Source organism: Leptopilina heterotoma, unplaced genomic scaffold, assembly GCF_015476425.1.
Source record: "Leptopilina heterotoma isolate Lh14 unplaced genomic scaffold, ASM1547642v1 Lhet_14, whole genome shotgun sequence".
Taxonomy (NCBI): domain Eukaryota; kingdom Metazoa; phylum Arthropoda; class Insecta; order Hymenoptera; family Figitidae; genus Leptopilina; species Leptopilina heterotoma.
In genome coordinates, this window is record NW_025110859.1 from 4,267,969 (window position 1) to 4,293,330 (window position 25,362).

General features: G+C 22.7%; 1 protein-coding gene across 8 annotated transcripts in view; it reads left to right on the forward strand.

Annotated features, from left to right (window-relative positions):
* The window catches only part of LOC122498042 (growth factor receptor-bound protein 14-like), an 857,844-nt gene that overhangs the window by 57,705 nt on the left and 774,777 nt on the right, over nucleotides 1-25,362 (forward strand). For 3 of the 8 annotated variants that reach the window (XM_043605541.1, XM_043605545.1, XM_043605546.1), the window contains 2 exons: nucleotides 3,172-3,313; nucleotides 3,457-3,711. In XM_043605541.1, coding sequence (XP_043461476.1) covers nucleotides 3,612-3,711 — 100 coding nt within the window. In that variant the 5' untranslated portion in view covers nucleotides 3,172-3,313; nucleotides 3,457-3,611. Of the gene's footprint in view, nucleotides 1-3,171; nucleotides 3,340-3,456; nucleotides 3,712-25,362 lie in introns of all 8 variants that reach the window. The other 5 variants (XM_043605543.1, XM_043605544.1, XM_043605542.1 and 2 more) reach the window with 5 other exon arrangements.

The window sequence follows — 25,362 nt, forward strand, 5'->3', positions numbered from 1 at the left end:
TTCGGTTGACATGGGATTTAAAATTCACTTTACAAATTGAAACTTTAACAAGATGTTTAGACGTGATCGCAAATTAAATTTTTCCCAACTTTTAAGTTTTCGACGAGAGATAAAGTTTATTAATAAATTTTTAATTAATTTCGAAAATTGAATTCATTAACTTAAATGGATAGTGGAGATTTAAAATTAAAAATTTCTTCGTACTTTCTGCGTACGAATTTTTTATTATTCAATATAAATTATATATATATATATATATTATAAGTTTAAATTTTAATCTTACATTCATTTTAATCGGTTTATTTTAAAATGCCATTGAAAATAAAACTTTAGAATTTCGCCAAAGTGAAGCAACCTATTTTTGTTTAATTTTTCAATGGTTTTTATATATTTCATATATAAAACCTGTCAGATGTTTGTTACGCTCTCAAGAGTCGAAAGTTTATATTTGAGATAGGAAATTGAATATTCAGTTGCTTGAAATTTTAAAAAGGGAAAAACTTTACTTGTACATTCACGCAAAATTTAGACTCTATAGCCAGATAAGAATTATTATTTTCCTAAATAAATAAAATTGGCTTAAAGTTAGTTTTGTATTTTGGAAATTTTGTTACAACAAAAGTTTACATATTTTTCTTTATGTGTAAATCATAAATATATTCCACCAAGTTTCAATGTCCATGTGGGAATTAACATTTCTCCACTTGGCAAATCTGATTATCTCACGCTTTTCCTATATAGGGTGGAAATAAGCTCGAGATAGTGTATATCTATCAGTTGATATATCTTAACTATCAAATATTATCCATCAATTTACCATTAATTCAAATTAAAATCGATTTCTATTACAATTTTGATTGTCACATTAATTAGAAATAATTATTATATCGCGAGAATAGAATAATTGGCTCATGGTTGGGCCAACTGGCAAAATAATAATTTTTGTCAAATTGAAATTCTGCAGATTTTTGTTCTTTACTTCTAAGGAAAATTAGAAAATTGTGAAACAACTGTGATTAAGAAATAGAAAACTTATTTATTTTGCATTATTTTTCTCTATGAATCACATTTTTTTTAACAAAATTATTATTTTGTTTTAGAAATAGAAGAAAAATATTTGCACAATTCCTATTTTTAATCTTATTTTTGGAACAAGATTTTCCACAGGAATTAAGACATTAAAAATTTCAAATTCAAACATTTTTTAAATTGAAAAACTTATAAAAGTATTGTTTTTTATGAAAATAATAATTAAATTTCTTTAAAAAATTTTATTATTTATAAAAATAATTGAATTTCTTTGAAATTTGTATTATTTATAAAAATAATTAAATGTTTACGTTCAATTTTATTAAAATTTTTTAAAATAATTGAATTCTTTTTGGGAAATTTTATTAAAAAATAGTTAATATTGAAAATCATTGAAATTAGAAAAATGCATTTTATTTTTGAAAATAATTGAACTTCTGCAATTATTTGTAATTTCTCCAAAATTGAATTTTTTTTAGTGTTTTCAACAAAAATTTAAATCGGAATTCCTTCAGAAATTTGCTTTAAGGTCCATTAAAAGGAAATGTATGAATAAATAATTAAAATAAATAAATTTATTTTCGCGTAACTTTTCTTCTATTTAAAAACTAACATGAAGTTAGACTTAAATATAGTAAATATCGTCAAATATTCCCTATAGTTTGATCAACTCAACTTGTTTTCCAAGACATTAATTTAATCCCGTCGAAAGCAACAACTAAGCATCTTATCTTTGAACTTACTAAGCATCTAATTTGCAAAGACTTAAATCAATTTTTGACGAATTTTTCTAGAAAAACTTTCTCTTTTTTGGATAAATTTATTTTATTTGATCTGAAATTTTTCCTTCTATAAAAGTATCAAAAGTTTTTCTTGCATAACTTCAGAAACATGCGCATTTTAAAAGTTTTTCAAAGGTGGGAAAGTTTAAGAAAGTCTAACTCATTTTTTCTACTATATATTTTACTCATTTTATGTTTTTTTGAATTCATCAGAAATTTTCCTTGGAAAAAATTTATATTTGTTTTAGAATTGGAAATTATAATTTTATTTATAAGAAAATTATGGATTTTGTTGTCTAACGTATAACAGAATTAAAAAAAGATAATATTAAATTTAATTTTAAATTCTTTCTATTTATAACAATAATTTATTAAACAAAATATCATTTTAATTAAAAGCGTCGAGAAAACTTGAAAGAGAAAAAATTCCGCATCCTATGAAATAATGAAAAATAAATCAATGTACAAACTTTTTTTGCAATAATATTATCACAAAACAAATTTGAATTAGTAAAAATTTGAACTAATTAGAACAAAAGTGATATGAAATTTATAAAAATTAATTTTTCAATAATAAATAAAGTAAATAAAAATAAATAAAATTCTACGAAAATTGTCTTGTAAACAAGTGGATCTTAGAAATATTTTATAGTTAAGATTTCTATAAAATGCTTGAATTTAAATTTTGAAAATAATTTTTAATAAGTTACAGTAGCAATTTTAAAAAATTATTCGATTTTAAAGGATTTGAAATTTGAATTTTTTTTTGAAATCTTCCTATGGAAAATTAATGGATAATAATTAAATATTTATTTCAAAAAATCTATTTAAGTTCCAAATGATTTTACAATTAAAGATATTCAAAAAAAAATGTATTATAAACATATTTTAGTTTCAATTATTTTTTGGGTAAACTAAAATATTTTTAGGTTTTAGGAAAAAGTCAAACTTTGTCTAAAAATCAGGAAATTCTTTCAATCTTTCATGAAATAATTTATTTTCAGAGTTATTCTTTATGACGGGGAAAAATAATTCATGATCGGGAATTTTTTTTATGAAAAAAGTGGCCACAATGTATAATATTATAAAATAATTTGCAAAAAAATCACATTCAGAGATGAGTAAAATATTAATTCATGTTTCTGACAACAACAAAGAAAATTCATTAAAAAATTATTATTTCGAGATTTAAAAGTAGGAATATATTTTGAATATATTATTTTGACCAGTAAACAACGTATTCAGTGGTCGATAAAGAAGTTTCCGCGAAGATTATAAATGTTCATACGATGAATCCTTTTACCTCATGATGCTAAACTATTATTCGTTGGTATATAAATATCTTCTTTCTTCCTTTCAGATGGTATTTCCGGTCGATAAATCCAGGATATTGCTCCATAAACCTGAAATTACCAGCAACAAGTAATCAGTGTTTGAAAAAAAGTGATTATTATCTCACGACCACAATTTGAAGAAAGAAAATTTTAAAGAAGTACAACAAAGTAATTTTCCCCAAGTTTAAATAAATGTAATCAAAATTTTAAAAATTAAAAAAAATTAATTGATGGATTAATTGAAAATATTAATAATTAATCGAAGAAAAATATTAGAAAATCTGTGTATTCAATATTAAATTAATTTAAAGCATTTCAGGATAAGACAGAAACGTCAAATAATATGAAAATTTTAAAGCAGTCAATCTAAAATGGAATTACCATGAGAAAGTATTGAATGTAAGAAGATTCATTGAATTCAGTGTTGGGGACAAATTTATTGGAAGAAATTCTTTGTAACTGAAAGATGGAAACTGAAGTGGCAGAAAACACTTTCAAACACTTTTCAAGGAGAGGAAGAAAGTATTATTGCAGACTTGGAGGATGTTATGGAGGTCGAATTTGCAGTAAGTGTTTAAACATTTTTAACTTGTATATATATTGACCAGGACAATAGAACTAAATAAACTATAATCTAGATCGATACAATTTGAGGTATACTTGACCGTCGATTATAATGAATCTTCGTCGATAAATATTATTAATTGCGTTCTATATTATTAATTGGTACTTGTGATCAAAGGATCCGTATTCTCCCGAAGTTTATCAAGGAGATAATGACAGGGTCCATTAACACATTTAAGTCACATTTCGGAACACATCCGCCAATTCATTTTCCTTTCAAACTTTATTTATTTTTCTCTCCTACTGCTTTTATTATGATATATTACATACTCTGGTTGGTAAAAGTTTTATATAAACAATGTCAAAGTTCTTAACCATCTACAATTAATTCAAATTAGCTTTAAATTTTTAGAAAAGTCTTTTTTTTCGAGAGAATAGTGTACATTTATTATTGTATTCCCTGTGAATTTTCACTCTTTTTACATATTTAAAGAGAAGGAATTATTTTCTTTTAAAAAAACAACTTTGAATTTTGAACTTTTCCAATATTCCGAGACTATAATATAAGTTTCCTGTGTAATAACTATCGATAATCGTTTCTGCAAAAATTATCGATATAGTCACTCGGGGAAAAATTGTCGATAATTTTCCCACTCTTGGGTAACATAATGAGAAAATGGTTATTGGAGACGGGTTAATTAAAGCAATTAATTTCTAGTCAGAGGTACATTATTACAAAGTGATGATGAAACTTAAGATTCACGTCCGCGTGAATAAGATCTTCTTGGAATGCGATACCACACTTTTGCGATGCTCGGAATACAATTTAAATATATCTTAATCCAAATATAGAAAGTCTAGATTGATTTATATTCGAAATTTAAAAAATTAACCATTTTAAAAGTCGTCTATTGGGAAATTCTCGAAAATGAAGTGAATTATTCATATTTCAGAGTTCACTTTATAATTTTTGTGCGTGTGTTTTATACTGAAATTGAGAGTATATTTAAGAGTTTTAATATTCACTAAAAAAATTATCTCTACTGAATGATGTCTGCTTCACTGAAAAAATGTACCTATTCTGAAATTAAGAATATATGTTTAGCATATCTTTTTTAGAATATTTTATACTTAAATTTATTATTAAAGCAATTAAAAATTAAATTTATTATTATTGAAACAAGGAAATATTATTAATACTAGCTAAAATAACACGCGCTAAAGCGCGCGTGTGGTTTCTTTTTATATATTATAAAATAGTTCATTTTTTGTAATTTGAATTAATTTAAGTTTTTTTTATCGAAAGTTAGAGTTTTAATAGTTTAAAATTTAGATAAAGTAAAATTTGAATCGACTAAAACTTGATTAGAAGAAATTCATTTGATTAATAAAATTAAATTTAGTGATGGGACAGATCGCTATCCAAACTTTCTTCGCTTTTTAACTTTTTTTAAGTATACAATAGGAACTTGAGCTTTTCAATAGCTTTAGATTATTTATATTTTTTTTTACAAATCGGTTTAGAAAGTTTAAACAAATAAAAAGTTTTTAGAAAAATAAGTGATTTTAATCACTTATTTTTAATCATTTAATTTTAATTAGGCTTAATTCTTAAGTAATGTTTAATACAATCAAACATTTCACTGTTCAATCCATTTGCCTTGATACAAAGAATAAGATTTTATTATACTAATATATGTATATAGGAACATAATTCTGAATAAAGAACAATCGATTTGTCTTTCTATTGATAAAATATTAATCCTTAATGATCACATCAGGTCAATTGGGTACAGTGGAATAATTACTTGTTAATTAATAAATTATTTAAAATAACGTCAATACTGACTATTATTATTGTAAATATTAGTTAATTAATTGACATTAGAGCAATTCCATGGTAAGTATGATCATGAAAATTTTCTTCTAGTATTGCATTTAAATGAAACTGTTGTCGATTGTTCTCTTTAATGCTACTAAAAAAATAGTGAAGCCATTTTAAAAAATTTATTCATAAAAATAGGAGATATACAGCTTTGAAATTTATTACTATTTTTTTTCATACTCTACAAAAACTTTATCGGTAAAAGATTTTAAACTGTTTATAAAAAGACACTTATTCATACTAAAAAAAATTCTAAAAAAAATTTATTCAACACTTTTGTTGATATTAAAGAAAAAGAAATTTTATTTTCGATTTTTGAAAAAACTCCATTTTTTTTGGTTAAATTTGTTGTCATGATACTAGTGTATATACTTACTTCAACGTCCTTTGTGAGTTTAAAAATGGAATCTGCATATCTTTCCAAAAAAATTCAATTATGATAAAAAATTTTTAAAAATTCTAGACAAAATTTCAATTATTTTCAAAAATTTTAATAAAATTCTTCTTCGAGATTTAATTATTTTCAAAAATTTTAATAAAATTCTTCTTCGCGATTCAATTATTTTCAAAAGTTTTAATAAAATTTGTGTCAAAATTTAAATGATTTTCAAAAATTTTTTTCAATAAAATGATTTTCAATAATGTATTATTTTAATACATCTTTCCAAAAGAATTCAATTATTTCAGAAAAATTTTAATAAAATTCTACGCAAACATTTAATTATTTTCATAAATAATAAAAGTTTCGTAGGAATTCAATTATTTACAAATTTTTTATAAACTTCTTCGCAATAATTCATATTATATTCATAAATAATAAAATTTTTACAGGGATTCAATTACTTTCGTAAATAATAAAATTCTTTTTAGAAATTCAATTACTTTCACAAATAATAAAACTCATCGCAGAATATCAATTGTTTTTTAATACAATTTTAATCGAATTCTTCGAAAAATGTAATTATTCTTAAAAATTTTATTACAATTCGTCAAAACAATTCAATTATTTAAAAATTAGTTGATAAAATTCTTTATGGGAATTGAATTTTAATAAATATTCAATTATTCAATAAATTGTTTTTTTGTATTTAAATAATTAAATTATAGTAGAATTTTACAATTAAAAGTTGATTTAAAAATTAATTTCAGTTAAAATTTTAGATAATAATAATTGAATATTAAAAGCATTAGACAGTGATATTTTAGAAATAATTGAATTTTGAAAAGGTTTCAAATTATAATCTTTGAAAATCTGAATTTTTTATTCTTTCAAGTAACAATTCTGTGGAATTATTTTTTTTTTGAGAAAATTTAATTGCGGATTTTTGTTTTTAAATTATTTTAAGTTTTTATTTTCTAATATATATTTAATTAAAGAATTTACGAATAATTAAAATTTTGTAAAATTGAATGCACAGTTTGAAAATTCTTAAAGAACTTTTTCAAAAATTATTAAAAATAATGCAATTATAGAAGAATTTTAGTTAAAAACAGGAAAAAAATTTAATTTTGGAAAAGTTACAAATTATTGCCGAAATTCAATTATTTTCAAGAGTAATAATATTTTTTTAGAAAAATTAAATATTCTTCAAATATAATAAAATTCTTCTTAGGGGTTCAATTATTTTCATAAATAATAAAACTCATCGCAGAATTTCAATTACTTTAATCAAATTTCTCGAAGAATGTAATTAATTCTTAAAAATTTTTTATTAAAATTTGTTGAAAGAATTCAATTATTTAAAAATGGTTGTTGTTAAAATTCTTTATGGGAATTGAATTTTAAGAAACATTCAAATGTTTAATAAATTATTTATTTTTTCCATTTGAATAATTGAATTCTAGTAGAATTTTCTAATAAAAATTGATTTAAAAATGAAATTCAATTAAAATTTTAGATAATAATTGACGATTAAAAGCAATATAGCGTGAATTTTTAGAAAAAATTAAATTTTGAAATTGTTTTGAAAAAGTTTAATTGAATTTTTTTTTATATTATTTGAAATTTTCTATTCTCTAATATATATTTAATTGAAAAATTTACGAATAATTAAAATTTCGTGAAATTGAATATTGTAAACAAATGAATTTTGAAAATTGTCAAAAAACTTTTTCGAAAATTATGAAAAATAATTGATTTGAAGAAGAAATTTAGTTAAAGATTCTTGAAAATAATAATTGAATTGAAATGATGAAAATAATTTTTAAAAAGTTGCATTAACAATATTCTTATAATATAAAATAATGATTTTATCAGTGGATCATCATTAATTATTATAAAACATGAAGATATTGATCACTCCGAGTCGAGGACTCGGAGTTATCGATATCTTCATGTTTTATAGTTATGATAAAAAATTTAATAATAAAAAATTTTTAACTATTAAATTATTATTTAACTATTAAATTAAAATTTAATAGTTTTTTAAGTAAAATTTTCTTTTATTTGACTCGGACTGGTTATATTTTTGTCATTGGTCCGTTAAATAGTCCGTAATTTTTTATTTTTGGTTCGTAAAGTCCGTATTTTTTAATACTTTCGCACTGGTTCGAGCCCTGCTTTTTATATTGATGAATACTTTTCCAGTTGTATTCAGGAGAACAATCCATTGATTGTTCATATACTTTCATGTAAATCCCATATACTAGAAAAATATTTTCATGATCACTTACCATGCGAAAAATGCTTATTAGTTTGTTTATCATATTCAAAATAATTAAAAATAATTTAAAAATCCTTTGTTTAAAAATATATATATATATAAAGGTCAATCAGGACACTCATCACGATGATAAAAAAAAATTTACTTGTAATATATCTCACATAGTACTTTCAGTTTATGATGAGAAAGCAAAAATATATCAGCACTAGTTTACATTTCTATGGTGCTTGTACTAAATCAGTTTATAAATGATGTTCTGCTGTCGGGTTACTGGTTGTAAACGTCGGTCAATGCCTAGGTCAACGTACAACTCAAACCTCAGATCTTATAATAACTACAGAACCTTTTTACACCGAAATTCTTGCTTCACCCGCACAATATATATTATTTAATTTTTCCAGACTCTGATTGTAAACTCTGCTCTTCTCTCTCTTGTTCTTGAAAAGATGCTTTTCTCTATAAATAGAAAAATAATTATAAATTATTCTTTCTTGTAATAATTTATACATAAATTGTAAATTTCTGTTTGTATTTTATGTAAATTTATGGCAAATTAATTATATTTAAGAATATGTCGTTTCTTTAGTGTCAGAAATGGAAGATCGATATATCGATTCAGAGAACGGTTGGTTTTCGATATTACGGTTGGTTTTTCTTTAGTATCGTTTGAGTTTTTATAAAAAATTTCTTTAAAACAAAATTTTAATGGGAAAATATCTTTTTGAAAAGATAATTTAGAGTGAAAATTCTCTTAATATTAGGTACATTATTTCTTACTTCAATTATGATTGTAATAGAGTGAAATGATGCAATTGTGATTTAATGTGAAATTGTTAACGTTTCTATGATTTACCAGGTCTCGTTTAAGTTTTATTAATGTGGCAACGATTATCATGAGTAATTATGGTTTAAATTCTTACTGCATTGTTATTGCATCATATTTATAAGTCCATCGAGTTTGAGGCGAAGATAAAGTCGCCGAGTAAAATCAGCTTTTTGGTCGGGTCATTCACTCCCTGAGTCAAGTATGTTCACATAGCCTTTTCTTTCTTCTTTTCTCGCGCAAACTGCGCAGTAAACAAAGCACAGTCCGTTTACCTCGCAATGCCGAGCAGTTGATTCGCTTGTTTCTCTTTCCCTTTTTTTTCCCTCTTCGCATTTCAATTTGCTCCTCTCTTTTTCTCCGAATAGTTATACCATCAAAATTGGCCCATCAGCTACTTTTCTATATATATACTATTTATAATAGTCGATGTTGAGCTTTTGTAATTAATTTTTTAGATTTTATTTTCTTTTGCTTTAATAATTAAACCGTGATTAATCGTTTCCGTTTAGAAATGTTTTATAAATTGAAAATTATTTCGTCAATTTTAGAAGCATGATGAAAATAAAATAGTGATTATAGTGTTTGCTGAGAATGGACAATTGTAAAAGCGATTGCGAAAGAGTATTTGGTTGACCGACAAATAGGTAGACGTTAACTTTATTCAATGTAATCCCCGCAGCCTCCTACACGCAGCTTCGGAAATAAATTATAACCCGATTATATACAAGACACACAGAGAGAGAGAGTTTCTCTCGCAGGACTGAAATTAATGTTTGCTTGCGTTTATCTGCACAGCACGGTTCCCGTTTATATGGAAGAATCGCGACGATGTGCATCACGCGTCACATATACGACATTCCTGACGTCGTTCGCCTTTTTCGCAACATACATATCCTGATGTTGTGAAATCGAAGCGTTCGTTCCCATCTGTTTACTTCGCTGTTTGAAAAGCCTCCATATGCTTCGCTGCGTGCATTTATGTAGTTTAATCGGCTGTAGACACGCTACCTTTTTTTAAAAAAAACCTTCACCGCGAAAACAAAGTATCATTAGGCGCATAGATTCTTTCTTAATGAACACAATTTCATTCATTTCATTCATTACATGAAATTATGAATGGGTTTTGAAAAAGGAGCTTTTCCATTCAGTGATATGACTAATTTTACATTCTACACATGCGCATTAATAGACTTTTATTAACCCATTTAGTCCCGAAAATCCGTTTTTTTCTCCTCACATTTGCACTTACCATTTTCAAAGATGGTGCGGGTTTAAAAAAATCTGCACATCGTGTTTCTTATGTACTTTTTCGTCCTCTTTTAGAATCTGCAAGAAAATTTGACTTTTGACCTAAGCATTAAAAGTTATGATTGTTTAAACAAAAAAAACCACAACATTTTTTGGTTTTCCTTTCATTAAAACTATATTTTTGATTGGAAATCACTTTAGGAAAAATTTAGACTGACAAAATATCGCGTCCAAAATGTATGACCTCTTTCATTTAGGCATTGCTGGAAATTTTAATTTTTTCGAAATTCAAAATAGCGGCTCAAAAACAAACCGACAAAATATCTAAAATAGGCTTCGCACTCATCTACTAAAACCTACTATTTACTACTTTTTTTACGTTATGCTACTATTTGGGCACTTTTTTTTTATTTCAGCCAGCAGCCACTAAAAGCTACTATTTCTGCTTTTTTAAGAATTGACACTACTTTAAATTCGCTAATACTAGAAATCAAAAAACTGTTCTGAAAAATTATAATCAAATTCTTTAAAACGATTCAATTATTTTAAAAAACTTTTCGCAATTCTATTTTCAATATCTAGTATTTTTATGAGATTTCGCAAAAGAATTCAATTATTTAAAAAAAAAATTGATAAAACTCATCCAGAACTCAATTATTTTCATAGATAATAAAATTTCTACAGGAATTGAATTAATTTAGAATAGTATTTTCCAAAAAAATTTTCGAAAAAATCAATTATTTAACAAAATTTTTATGCAATTCTTCAAATACTTTCATTAATAATATTTTTCATGGAAATTGAATTTTTAAATAAAATGTTTGATAAAATTCTAAGCAAGAATTCAATTACTTTCATAAATAATGAAACTCTTCGAAGAATTTCACAAATAAAGTTTTCCACAAGAATTAAATTATTTAAAATAAAAATTTCATAATATTTACTATATTTCGACAAAACTGAATTATTTAAAACAATGTTTATAAAAATTCTTATAAAGAATTCAATTATTTCCAAGAATAACAAAATTTTTCACCGAAATTCAATTCTTTTTAAATATTTTAATAAAATTTTTCGCAAAAATTCAATTATTTTCATTAAAATTTTTATTTATTACAATTCGTCCAAAGAATTCAATTATTTAAAAATTTGTTGATAAAATTCTTTATGAGAATTGAATTTTAAAAAACATTCAATTATTAATTAAATTGTTTATCTTTGCAATTAAATAATTGAATTCTCGTAGAATTTTCTAATGAAAATTAATTCAAAAATGAATTTTAGTTAAATTTATAGATAGTAATTGAAATTTTATATCATTGAATTGTAAACAAATGAATTTGAAAATTCATGAAGAACTTTTTTAAAAAATTATTATACATAATGGATTTACCTGTGGAAGAAATTTAGTTAAAAATACACGAAAAAATTTAATTTTGGAGAAGTTAGAAAATTATTGAAAAAATTTATATTATATTCAAGATAAGTAATAAAATTTTTAAAAAGAAATTTAATTGTGTTCAAAAATAATAAATTCTATATGAGAATTGAATTTAAAGAAACATTCAATAAATTGTCTATTTTTTATTTCCAAAAATAACAAATTTTTTCACGGAAATTTCAATTCTTTTTAAACATTTTAATAAAATTTTTCGCAATAATTCAATTATTTTCATAAATAATAAAATTCTTCTCAGGAATTCAATTATTTTGGAAAATTTTAATAAAATTCTTAGCACGAATTCAATTATTTTCATAAATAATAAAATTCATAGCAGGATTTCAATTATTTTTACTACAATTTTTAATCAAATTACTCGAAAAATGTAATTATTCTTAAAACATTAATTTTAATTCCTCGAAAGAACCAATTATTTTAACAAATGTTTTTTTTTAATTCTTTGGAAGAATTCAATGATTTACAAAAATATTAGAATTTTTCACAGGAATTCAATTATTTTAAAATATTTTAAATAAAATTTACGAAAGAAATTAATTATTTTAAATACAATTTTAATTAGTTTTTTTTTTAAAATAATTCTTCTATTCAAAAATTTAATTATTTACATAAATAATTCTTCGAAAGAATTCAATTATGTCGACAAATAACAAAATTATTGCCGAAAATTCAATTATTTTTAGGCATTTTAATAAAATTCTTTGTAAAATTTAATTATTTTGGTAAATAACAATATTCATCACAAGAATTCAATTATGTTTAGAATTAATAAATTTCTTCTTGGAAATTCAATTATTTTCAAAAATTCTAATAAAATCGTTCGCAAGAATTCAATTATTGTCAAAAATTTCAATTGAATTCTTTGTAAAATTGAATTATTTTTAAAAACTTTTCGCAATTCAATGATTTTCAATATCTTCTATTTTCATAAAATTCCCAAACAGAAATTAAGTATTTAGAAAATTTTTTGTAAAAATGTTCGTAAGAATTCCATTTTTTCATGAATAATAAAAATTTCTCAAGGAATTAAATTATTTAAATTAGAATTTGCATAAAATTAGTCAAATGAAATTAATTGTTTAAAAATTTCTATAATTTTATATCTATATTTTATTTTTATATTTTATTTTATATCTATATTTAAATTCTTTCATGAATAATAAAATTCGTTGCAGGAATTCAATTTATTAGCAGGATAAGAAAAAAGTAATTATATTTTTGATGAAAATTAGGAAAAAGGCAGGAAAATGAAAAATATTGAATTGAATTTTTGTCAGTTTTGAGAAGTGTCTAAAATGTGTTTTTTTGGTCGTCGAGTTTAATTTTTCGATAGCTTCTTTTTTACTACTTTTTTTAGTTTAAAAGCTATTTTTCGCTACTTTTTTAAAATTAATTATTTACAATTAATTATGTAGAAATTTTTTTAGTCCACCATCGTTGAAAATGGTAAGTGCAAATGTGAAGAGAAAAAAACGGATTTTTGGGACTTAATGGGTTAATAAAATATTTATTTTTGTATTTAAAACTTTTCATACTTTTAATTAAGAATTTTGTGGAATGAATTTTTTTTTAAAGTTTAATTGAATTTTTTTTTAATTATTTGAAGTTTTTAAATTCTAATATTATATTTAATTGGAGAATGTCAGAATAATCGAAATTTCGTTGAATTAAATTGTAAACAAAAGGATTTGATAATTCTCAAAGAAGTTTTTTAAAAATTATTAAAAAAGAATTGACTTGATTAATAATTTTAGTTGCAAATTCTAGAAATGAATAATCGAAATGATGAAAATAATTTTTGATGAAGTTACAGTAAGAGTAACAAAGTATCAAGTTTTAATTATTATAAAACATGAAGAAAGCGATAACTCCGAGTCTTTGACTCGGAGTGATCGATATCTTCATGTTTTATAAAAATTTTATGTAGTTTTAAAAACCTGGAAAACCTAGAAGAGTTAGGGAATTTGAAAAGAGCAAAAGATTTATAAATTACAAATAAATTGAGATAACTTGATTAAAACGTTTAAAAGTAAAAACAAATATTTTTGTTAAAATGAAAAGGAATTTAATTCCTTTTCGTGTTATCAATATTTGACAAAGTTTTCTCGAGAAAGAATTTAATTACATATAGACGAAATTTACGATGGCGTGGGCATAAGTTTTAGCGTCATTTGAAAGCCATGTGGGTTAGATTTGAACTGAAAGTTTGTGGTGTGCAAGAAATGTTGAATCTTTTCTCATTAGGTTTTACAATCCCTTTTCTCTTTACGACCTAGCGCCGAATGGTTTTACTGTCCATCTCCACACCTTCATCGTCAATCTATCTGTCACTCTTCGTCTCCTTTTTACCCTTAAAGCATTCCTTCATTTTCTCTTCTCTTTTTACAACTTTCCTATTTTAATTAGAAACCGTCCACCGCCACAACATAATTCCTTTTTTAAATTTCACGCTAAATATTTTTCATTCTGTATTAAATAACAATGTTCATTTTGTTTCACGGAATTTCACATAATTCTAATGAATATATTCATAAATTAAATATTATTCATTTTCGTAGAAAGAATATTAACATTAAGTGAATACTGAATGGATTAGGCTAATATTTTGTGGGGCATAAAGTAAAATATGATTAGAAGATTTTTTAATTTTTAAATATTATAAAATGCTTCAAAATTGTTAGAAAGTCCTAATTGTTACTCACAGTGAAGAAGCAGGGAAATACAAAATAAAATTTTTTTTGACAACAATAAATTAAATAAACAACTTTTTCGACTTTTTTTCTTTTTTTAATCGACTAAAAAAGAAAAGCAGAAAGAATGGCATTGAAAAAATTGAAAAAATTTGTTTCGTAAAATAAGTCAATTTATTTTTAAAATACATAATTCAGGTCTCGAACTAGATCCGTAAATCCCGTAAAGGTCCGTAAATTTACTTCAAGTCCGTAAGAGTCAGATTTTTTGAAAAAAGGGCCGAAAAAGTCCGTAATTTGATTGAAAAAGGACGAAAAGTTTGTAAATTGTATACGATATGGGGAATTTTATAGAAATTACAAATGATTGCAGAAATTCAATTATTTTCAAAAGTAATAAAATTCTTCGCAGAAATTCAATTATTTTCAAAAATTTTAATAAAATTCTCGGCAAAATTTCAATTATTTTCAAAAATTTACCTCATTTTAATGTTTTTCAATAAATTTTTTAATTCTTCGAAAAATGTAATTGTTTTTAAAAATTTTATTCAAATTCTCCATCAATTTAAAATTTTGTTGAGTAAAATTCTTTATGAGAATTAAATTTTAAGAAACATTCACTAATTCAATAAATTATTTATTTTTGTATTGAAATAATTAAATTCTAATAAAAATTGATTTAAAAATGAATTTCAGTTAAAGTTTTAGATAATAATTGAATATTAAAAGCAATATAGCGTGAATTTTTAGAAATAATTGAATTTTGAAAAGGTTTCAAATTAAAATCTTTGAAAATCTGAATTTTTCATATTTTTAAGTAACAATTCTGTAGAATTAATTTTTTTGAGAAAGTTTAATAATAATTGAAATTTTGTAATATTGAATAATTGGAAACAAATTAATTAGAAAATTCTTAAAAAACTTTTTCAAAAATTATTAAAAATAATGCGTTTATAGAAAAATTTTAGTTAAAAACAAAAAAAAAAATTTTTTTAGAAATAATTGAATTTTGGAAAGGTTTCAAATTAAAATCTTTGAAAATCTGAATTTTTCATATTTTTAAGTAACAATTCTGTAGAATTAATTTTTTTGAGAAAGTTTAATAATAATTGAAATTTTGTAAAATTGAATAATTGGAAACAAATTAATTAGAAAATTCTTAAAAAACTTTTTCAAAAATTATTAAAAATAATGCGTTTATAGAAAAATTTTAGTTAAAAACAGGAAAAAAATTTTTTTAGAAATAATTAAATTTTGAAAAGGTTTCAAATTAAAATCATTGAAAATCTAAATTTTTTCATATTTTTAACACACAATTCTGTAGAATTAATCTTTTTGGAAAAGGTTAATTGAATTTTTTTTATATTATTTGAAGTTTTTATTTTCTAATATATATTTAATTGAGAAATTTACGAATAATTGAAATTTTGTAAAATTGAATATTGTAAACAAATGGATTTGAAAATTGTCAAAGAACTTTTAGTTAAAAATTCTTGAAAATAATTTAATTCCTGTGAAATTTTTATTATTTATGAAAATAATTAAATGTTTGCGTAGAATTTTATTAAAATTTTTTCGAAACAATTGAATTCTTTTTGGAAAATTTTATTAAAAAATAGTAAATATTGAAAATAATTGAAATTAGAAAATTTTTTGAAAATAATTGAAATTAGGACAAGAACTTTTTTGACATTTATGAAAATAATTGAACTTTGGAGAAGAATTTTGTTATTTATAAAGATAATTGTGATTTTTTTCAAATTTTGAACATAGTTGAATTTTATAAGAAGAATTTTATTTCTTTTGAAAATAATTGAATTTCTGCAATTATTTGTAATTTTTCAAAAATTGAATTGTAAAGAATTTTATTTTTGAAAAGAATTAAATTACTGGAAAGAATTTTATTAAAATTTCTTAAATAATTGAATTGCTTCGAAGAATTTTATTTTTTACGAAAATAATTGTATTCTATGATCAATTTTATTATAACTTTTCAAATTTATAAATCATTTTATCAAAATTTTTTTAAATAATTGAGTTTTCGAGAAAAATTTTATTATTTATGAAAATAATTGATTTCTTACGAGGAATTTTATTCGAATTTTTTTAAATAATTGAATTCCCTTATAATAAATGTATTATTTGTGAAAATAATTGAATTCTTAAGAAGAATTGTATTGAAAATAATTGAATTGTATAGGAAAATTTTATTAAAATTGAAAGTTTATTAACTAAATCTAGTGAAGAATTTTGTCAAAATTTTTTTAAATAATAGAATTTTTAGAAAAATTTTATTTAAATTTTTCGAAATAATTGAATTTTTCAGAACTATTTTTTTCAATTCTATGAATATATTTGAATTATTTCGAGAAACTTCATTAAAAAATTAAAAATAATTGAAATTATTCGAAGAAATTTATTCAAAATTGATAATTGAATTCCTGTGAAATTTTTATTAAAATTTTGTTCATTCAAATAATTGAATACTTTTGGAAACTTTTATTAAAATATATTTAAAATAATTGAAATGAGGAAAATTTTTGAAAATTATTGAAATTTTGCGAAGAATTTTGTTTATTTATAAAGATAATTGTGATTTTTACGAGAATTTTTTTTTGAAATTTTGAACATAGTTGAATTTTATAAAAAATTTTTTTTTTTTTTAAATAATTGAATTTCTACAATTATTTGTAATTTTTCTAAAATTAAATTTTTTTAGTGTTTTCAACAAAAAGTTAAATTAGAAAATTTTAAAATTCTATATTATTTTTAAAATTGCTAATTTTATTTAAAAAAAGGTAGTAAGAAGTCAGCCGCTCGCTTTAGCACGTGAATTATTGCTAGTAATAGTTGAATTGAAATGATGAAAATAATTTTGAAGAAGTACAATATTCTTACACTGAAAAAAAAATTTAATTGATTCAAATAACCGATTAATTGACTGCTATTATCAATTAAATATTTAATTGAATCAAATAATATTTATTGGAGTCAATTAAATGGTTCAATTCATATTTGCTTCAAATACTGAAATTGTTGGTTCAAATACCATTTAATTGACTCCAATAAATATTATTTGATTCAATTAAATATTTAATTGATATAAAATATAAAATAATGATTTTATCTTTCGGACATCTTTAATTATTATAGAACATGAAGAAATTTAGTTTATATTTTTAAGTAGTTCTCTTGTTTCACTCGGACTGGTTATATTTTTTTTGGTCCGTAATTTTTCATATTTGGTCCGTAAAGTACGTTTATTTTTAAATACTGTCAATGGTTCGAGCTCTGATAATTTTTGTTTAAAACTGTTCATTTTATATTCATAATTTATAACGTTGGTGACCTTTACAATATATGATTTAGAAGAAAAAATAATTTTCTATTCAAAGTTTTGTCTTAACAAAAAGTTAAAAAAAAAATGAAAATGTTGTAAATCTAAAATATTGTTTTCTGAGTGAAAAACAGTCGTTTTCAAGTAAAATTGAATTTTCGCTATTCTGGCGATATTTATCGTGAAAAAATATTTAGTTTCAGAATTAAACTCCTTGGTTATTTTTTGTTTAAACTAGAGATGAGAATGTTTGTTAGAATTTTGCCAATTTGATGAACAAGATATAATAATGATATATTAGGAAGCTTCCTCTTGGAATTGAGGACAATTTGAGTGGCGGTTGTAATTGCTCATTAACCGCAAAGTCCAGCTGTAGAGAAAGGGATGCATCGAGAAGAAGTGACGTGCCGAGGGATGTGAAGGTGAATTCAGACTCATACGTCTACTTCCGGTACCAACGCGAAAGACAAGCATCTTTCGCTTTGAGGCATGTTCTTTACAAGCACGCGTACGCAGACAAGGCAATGAGCCATATAATGCAGGTATTAATGTTGCGGTTTCGGTTTGTGATTGCCTCTCGCACGTCCTTTCATCTTTGCCGTTTATGCTTTTCGATCGATTTTCTGCCTTCGTGTATCTCCCGCGCCATTTCAAAATATTAACGTCACTTTCAAGAACCGTTATACAAATTAGTTTTCAAATGTTTCAGCCGAATCTTTTTTTTCTCCACTATAGAACATGAACGTTTCATTCATGTCAGGAATTATCTCTCGCATTTAAAAAAAAATGAGACTTGCGTGAAAATATTTTCCTTCCATTCATATATTGTTTTTGTTCACCTCGAAATAAATACACAACTACGGGGTTGAAAATAGTTTTAAAAAATTCTTGTTTACGGATTTTCCGCATGGGAAACTTGTTAAAAGATACATTCTAACGTGGAATGATGTTTGCCACAAAGGAATGCTGGTTGAACTTGTGCATGTGCCCGACTATAGTCCCTTTTATACACGCGCGCAACGGGAAACACGAAATCACACACGTGTTTGTAGTATAACGACGATTCGAGTGTTTGAGGCGTATACTGTGTTCGATATTTGCGTCGCAGTATATGACAAGATACACGTGGCCAATAATCTCCGCATGTGTATTCTGATGACGAAATTTCCCAGTACAATCAAATAGATAAAAAGTTTTAGGCCTTCATCAATATATCAGAAAACATTCAGATATAAAAGAGCGAGGCGTATATTCAAAACAATCCTAATTCCCAAACTATAACACAACTAATCGTGAGATATTAAAAAATGTTGCAGATTAAATTAACACCAAAAAAGATTCAAATAATCAATTTTCGAGTTATTTTTTACAATGAATGAAATTTTAGTTCAATAATTTTTTTTCCAACTATAAAACATGAAGATATCGATAACCGAGTCTTTGACTCGGAGTGATCGATTTCTTCATGTTTTATAATAATTAAAGATGACCGAGGAATAAAATCATTATTTTATATTATAAGAATATTGTAGGGAAGACTGGGGCGAAAAGTTAAATTTTGCATAAATGATTTTTTTTGGCAATATAAGCCGCTTAGATGCAAATATTTGTATATCAATATTGTAGGGCAACTTGTCCTCTACAACTTTCAATAAAAAAGTTCCTGATATTTTCGCAAAAAATACATGTTTTGTCCTTTTTTGAAAATTTTATTTTTTTTAACTTTTCGCCTACTAAAACTATTTTCTGATAGGTGATAAGTAGTAGATAAGTTAAAGTATACGTAAACAAGTAATTTAGTAAATAAAAGATCTTTGTTTATTTGACAAAAGCTTTAAAATAGTTGTAAAGTTAAAAAATTGAAATTTCAAAAAAAAAAAAATTTTTTTTTGGTTTATTTCACGTTAACCGGCTTATTTTTTGACAGAGTACTTGCCCAATGTCAAATAAATAATGTTTAAACAAATAAACCCAAAAAAACGAAAAATAAAAAAAAAAATTTTTAACAACATGTAAAAATACATTTAACTTTTCGCCCCAGGGTGCGTTTTTGGCTTTAACAACAAATATAAAAAATCTGACTAAAGATATTTGGCAAATACCTTTAGGTATCTCTTCAGGGGACCCAAATAAGGATCTAAAAAAATCGCGATAAGAATAAATTCAAAAAATATACTTAAAAGTTGATATTTTCTTTTTCGAAAAAATTTTCAAAAGTAGGTTGAAAAAAAACTTTCAATATCGACACCACAAAAATAAACGGAATTGCACACAACTCCGGACATTTATATTTAGGGTGATAACACCCTTCTATAATTAAAATTGCAATGCTCTAACTATTTTCGTTCGAAAGATAATGAATTTTAACGGTTTTGGCAGTTTAACTTTTTGCCCCAGTTTCCCCTACTTCTTCAAAATTATTATCATCATTTCAATTCAATTATATATTTTCAAGAATTTATAACTACAATAATTTTACTTTATATCAATTATTTTTAATAATTTACGAAAAAGTTCTTTGCCAATTTTCAAATCCATTTGTTTACAATATTCAATTTCACGAAATTTCAATTATTCGTAATTTTTTCAATTAAATATATATAAGAAAATAAAAACTTCAAATAATATAAAAAAAAATTCAAAAACTTTTTCAAAAAAATTAATTTCAAAATTCAATTATTTCTAAAAATTCACGTTGCATTGCTTTTAATATTCAATATCTAAAATTTTAATTGAAATTAATTTTTAAATCAATTTTTATTAGAAAATTCTACTAGAATTCAATTATTTAAATAAAAAAATAAATAATTTATTAAACATTTAAATGTTTCTTGAAATTCAATTCCCATAAAGAATTTTATGAACAAATTTTTAAATAATTGAATTCTTTCCACGAGTTTTAATAAAAAATTTTAATAATAATTACATTCTTCGAGAGATTCGATTAAAATTGTATTAAAAATAATTGAAATTCTGCGATGAGTTTTATTATTTGTGAAAATAATTGAATCCTTAAGAAGAATTTTATTATTTTGGAACAATATTTAATTTTTGCGAAGAATATTATTAATTTTGAAAATAATTGAATTTCTTCAATAATTGCTACATTGATTTTAATATTCAATTATTATCTAAAATTTGAACTTCAATTCATTTTCAAATCAATTTTTCTTAGAAAATTCTACGAGAATTCAATTATTTAAATAGAAAAATAGATAATTTATTGAATGTTTCTTAAAATTCAATTCTCATAAAGAATTTTAACAACAAATTTTTAAATAATTGAATTTTTTGGACGAATTGTAATAAAATTTTTAAGAATAATTACATTTTTCGAGAAATTTGATTAAAATTTGATTAAAAATAATTGAACTTCTAAAAATAATTTTATTATTTGTGAAAATAATTGAATTTCTGAAGAGAATTTTATTATTTACGAAAGTAATTGAATCCCTATATAAAATTCAATTAAACTTTTTCAAAAAAATTAATATCAAAATTCAATTATTTCTAAAAACTATTCAATTATAATCTAAAATTTTAACTGAAATTCATTTTTATGAAATGAAAATCAATTTTTATTAGAAAATTCTACAAGAATTTAATTATTTAAATGAAAAAGTAAATAATTTATTGAATAATTGAATGTTTCTCAAAATTCAATTCTCATAAAGAATTTTATTAACTAATTTTTAAATAATTAAATTCTTTTGTCGCATTTTATTAAAACTTGCATGAACATAATATTACTTTTTTCAAGGAATTCAATTATTATTTTATGTTAAATAATTGAAACGCTGCGATGAGTTTTATGAGAATTTTCAAATTCATTCGTTTACAATTCAATTTTACAAAATTTCAATTATTCGAAAATTCTGCAATTAAATATCTATTGAAAAATAAAAACTTGAAATAATTTCAATAAAAACCCTAATTAAACTTTTAAAAAGAATTAATTCTACAGAATTTATGAAAAATTAAGAATTTCAATGATTTTAGTTTGAAACTTTTTCAAAATTCAATTATTTCTAAAAATCCACGTTATAATGCTTTTAATATTTAATTATAATCTAAAATTTTAACTGAAATACATTTTTAAAACCATTTTTATTAGTAAATTCTACGAAAATTCAATTATTTAAATAGAAAAATAAATAATTTATATTAATTTCATGTTTCTTGAAATTAAATTCTCATAAAAAATGTTATCAACAAATTTTTTAAATTATTAAATTCTTTGGACGAATTGTAATAAAATTTTGTAAGAATAATTACATTTTTCGAGGAATTCGATTAAAATTACATTAAAAATAATTGAAATTCTGTAATGAGTTTTATTATTTATGAAAATAATTTTTTTTATTATTTTTTTTTATTATTTATAAAAATAATTGAATCCCTGTAAAAATGTTATTATTTATGAAAATAATTGAATTATTGCGAAGAAATTTATAAAAAAGAATTGTAAATAATTGAATTCCTGTAAAAATTTTTATTATTTATGAAAATAATTGAATGTTTGCGTAGAATTTTATTCAAATTTTTTTTAACAATGGAATTCTTTTGGAAAATTTTATTGAAATAGTAAATATTGAAAATCATTGAATTTTAGAAAACTTTTGAAAATAATTGAAATTTTGACAAGAATTTGATTAAAGTTTTGTAAAATAATTGAATATCAGTGAAGAATTTTATTATTTATAAAGAAAATTGAAATTTTTACGAGAATTTTTTAAAATTTTTGAACACAATTGAATTTATTAAGTATGTTACTAAGTTAGTTAGTAAGTTAGTAACTAACTTACAAACTTACTATTCTCCCTGGAGAAGCTAAATTCGTTGAATTTTTACAAATCGTTGACTTTGGTGTTTTATTTAAAGTAAAATTTCATTCGTAGTTAAAAATAACACCAAAATAGATTATTGTAATCCTTTCTGGTGTTAATTTAATCCTAGAGGGATTAAACTGTTGTAGATTATTTTAATTCATTCTGGTGTTATTTTAGCACTTCACGTTTTACTGTGAATTCATGTTTTACTGTAGTTTGGTTTTTCTTCTTTTCATGAAAAATACCAACAAAAATCAGGGTGGAATGAAATATTTATGTTGATTTTTTTTTGTCAATTGCATTACAATCTCAATGTGTCCAGATGGTGGGTGGCTTTCGTGTACAAATTGTGCTTTCTCCTAGATTAAGCGTATGAAATTTTCAAACCCTTGATGTCCATCCAGGATATCACGGATGAAACCTAAAGGGAAAACACAATTGTAACAGAATCGAGGTATCGATTTCCATTACGACAACACATCGGTTGTCAGAAATTGTCCATATACCTACTTTATTCTAAAAAGTACAATTGATGAAAATGATTTACAAAAGCTGTGCGAGCTATTCTTGAATTTAATTTTTCACTCTTCTATCTAATCTAACCAATCTTTTACATTGTTTTGTACTTTAAATTTCAATCGAATTTCCAATAAAAGTTCACTTTCCAAAATATGTCTTATTTTAAGTCCATTAGAGTAACTTATACATCAGTTCAATTATTGACTAATTTTTAATTAATTAAAATTCAAGCCCAGTGCTTAAAATATATAATTTTATAGCGTTAGCTGAAAATTTCAAAAAAGAAGAAGCTGAATATTATTTTTAGATTTAGTGTAAGATTGTTAAATGAAATCTTTATCTAAGAGTTGCATTAGTATTATATAGATGTGTCGAAGACGAGACATATAGTTGAGTACCTAAACAATTGATAATTGGGCGTGAGCACGCAACGAGCCATGGTTTTACACAGACACGTGATGGTACTTGTACACTGATTGATTAATTAATTAATTAATTATCTAATTATTAAATTAACTGACTCTGCGTGTTCTCTTTCATTACAAGATTTCTCAACCACGCAATTGTTGCCATACAGGTAATACTTTTTTGGCTTAATCTTCCGAAAGAATTGCACAGGAAACAACATCCGTTTTCATTAACTTCATTTAGTGCAAGGTTTTGCATAATTCGTTCATTATATTTTCAAGTTCATCACAAATTATATTGTTACGAGAGTAACATATATCGAAGATCTGTTTTAAAGAATTTTTTTTCAATGAACACGGCTCGAACCAGTGAAAGTATTTAAAAATAATACTCACTTTACGAACTAAAAATAAAAAATTGCGGACCAATTGCGAACCAAAAGTAAAAAATTATGGACCACTTACGGACCAATCACTGACAAAAATATAACCAGTCCGAGTCAAATAAGAGAACATTTTATTTCAAACTATAAATTAAATTTTTCATAACTATAATTATTAAAGTAGTGAAGAGTAAAGTGGTAAAGATGACCGAGAGATAAAATCATTATCAATTCAATTAATATTTTCAAGAATTTTTAACTAAAATTCTTCTTTAAATTGATTATCTATATTAATTTTTAATAATTTTCGAAAAAGTTCTTTGGCAATTCTCAAATCCATTTGTTTACAATATTCAATTTTACGAAATATCAATTATTCGTAAATTCTTCAATGAAATATATATATTAGAAAATAAGAACTTAAAATTAAAGAAATTTAATTAAACTTTTTCAAAAAAATTAATTTCAAAATTCAATTATTTCTAAAAATTTACGATATATTGCTTGTAATATTCAATTATTATCTAAAATGAAATTTTAACTGAAATTCATTTTTAAATCAATTTTTATTAGAATATTCTAATAGAATCCAATTATTTAAATACAAAAATACATAATTTATTAAACATTTGAATGTTTCTTAAAATTCAATTCCCATAAAGAATTTTAACAACAACATTTTTAAATAATTGAATTCCTTCAACGAATTTTAATAAAAAATTCTTAAGAATAATTACATTCTTCGAGAAATTTGATTAAAGTAATTGAAATTCTGCGATGAGTTTTATTATTTGTGAAAATAATTGAATCCTTAAGAAGAATTTTATTATTTTGGAACAAATATTTAATTTTTGCGAAAAATATTATTAATTTTGAAAATAATTGAATTTCTGAAATAACTGCTACATTGATTTTAATATTCAATTATTATCTAAAATTTTAACTGAAATTTATTTTCAAATGAATTTTTATGATTAAATTTTTTTTTATTTTTTCAAAATTCTACTATAGAATTCAATTATTTAAATAGAAAAATAGAAAATTGATTGAATGTTTCTTAAAATTCAATTCTCATATAGAATTTATTATTTTCGAACACAATTAAATTTCTTTTTAAGAATTTTATTACTCTTGAAAATAATCAAATTTCTTCAATAATTTTCAAGGTAAATCCATTATGTATAATAATTTTTTGAAAAAGTTCTTTATGAATTTTCAAATTCATTTGTTTACAATTCAATTATATAAAATTTCAATTACTACCTATAAATTTAACTAAAATTCATTTTTGAATCAATTTTCATTAGAAAACTCTACAAGAATTCAATTATTTAATTGCAATGATAAACAATTTATTTAATAATTGAATGTTTCTTAAAATTTAATTCTCATAAAAAATTTTATCAA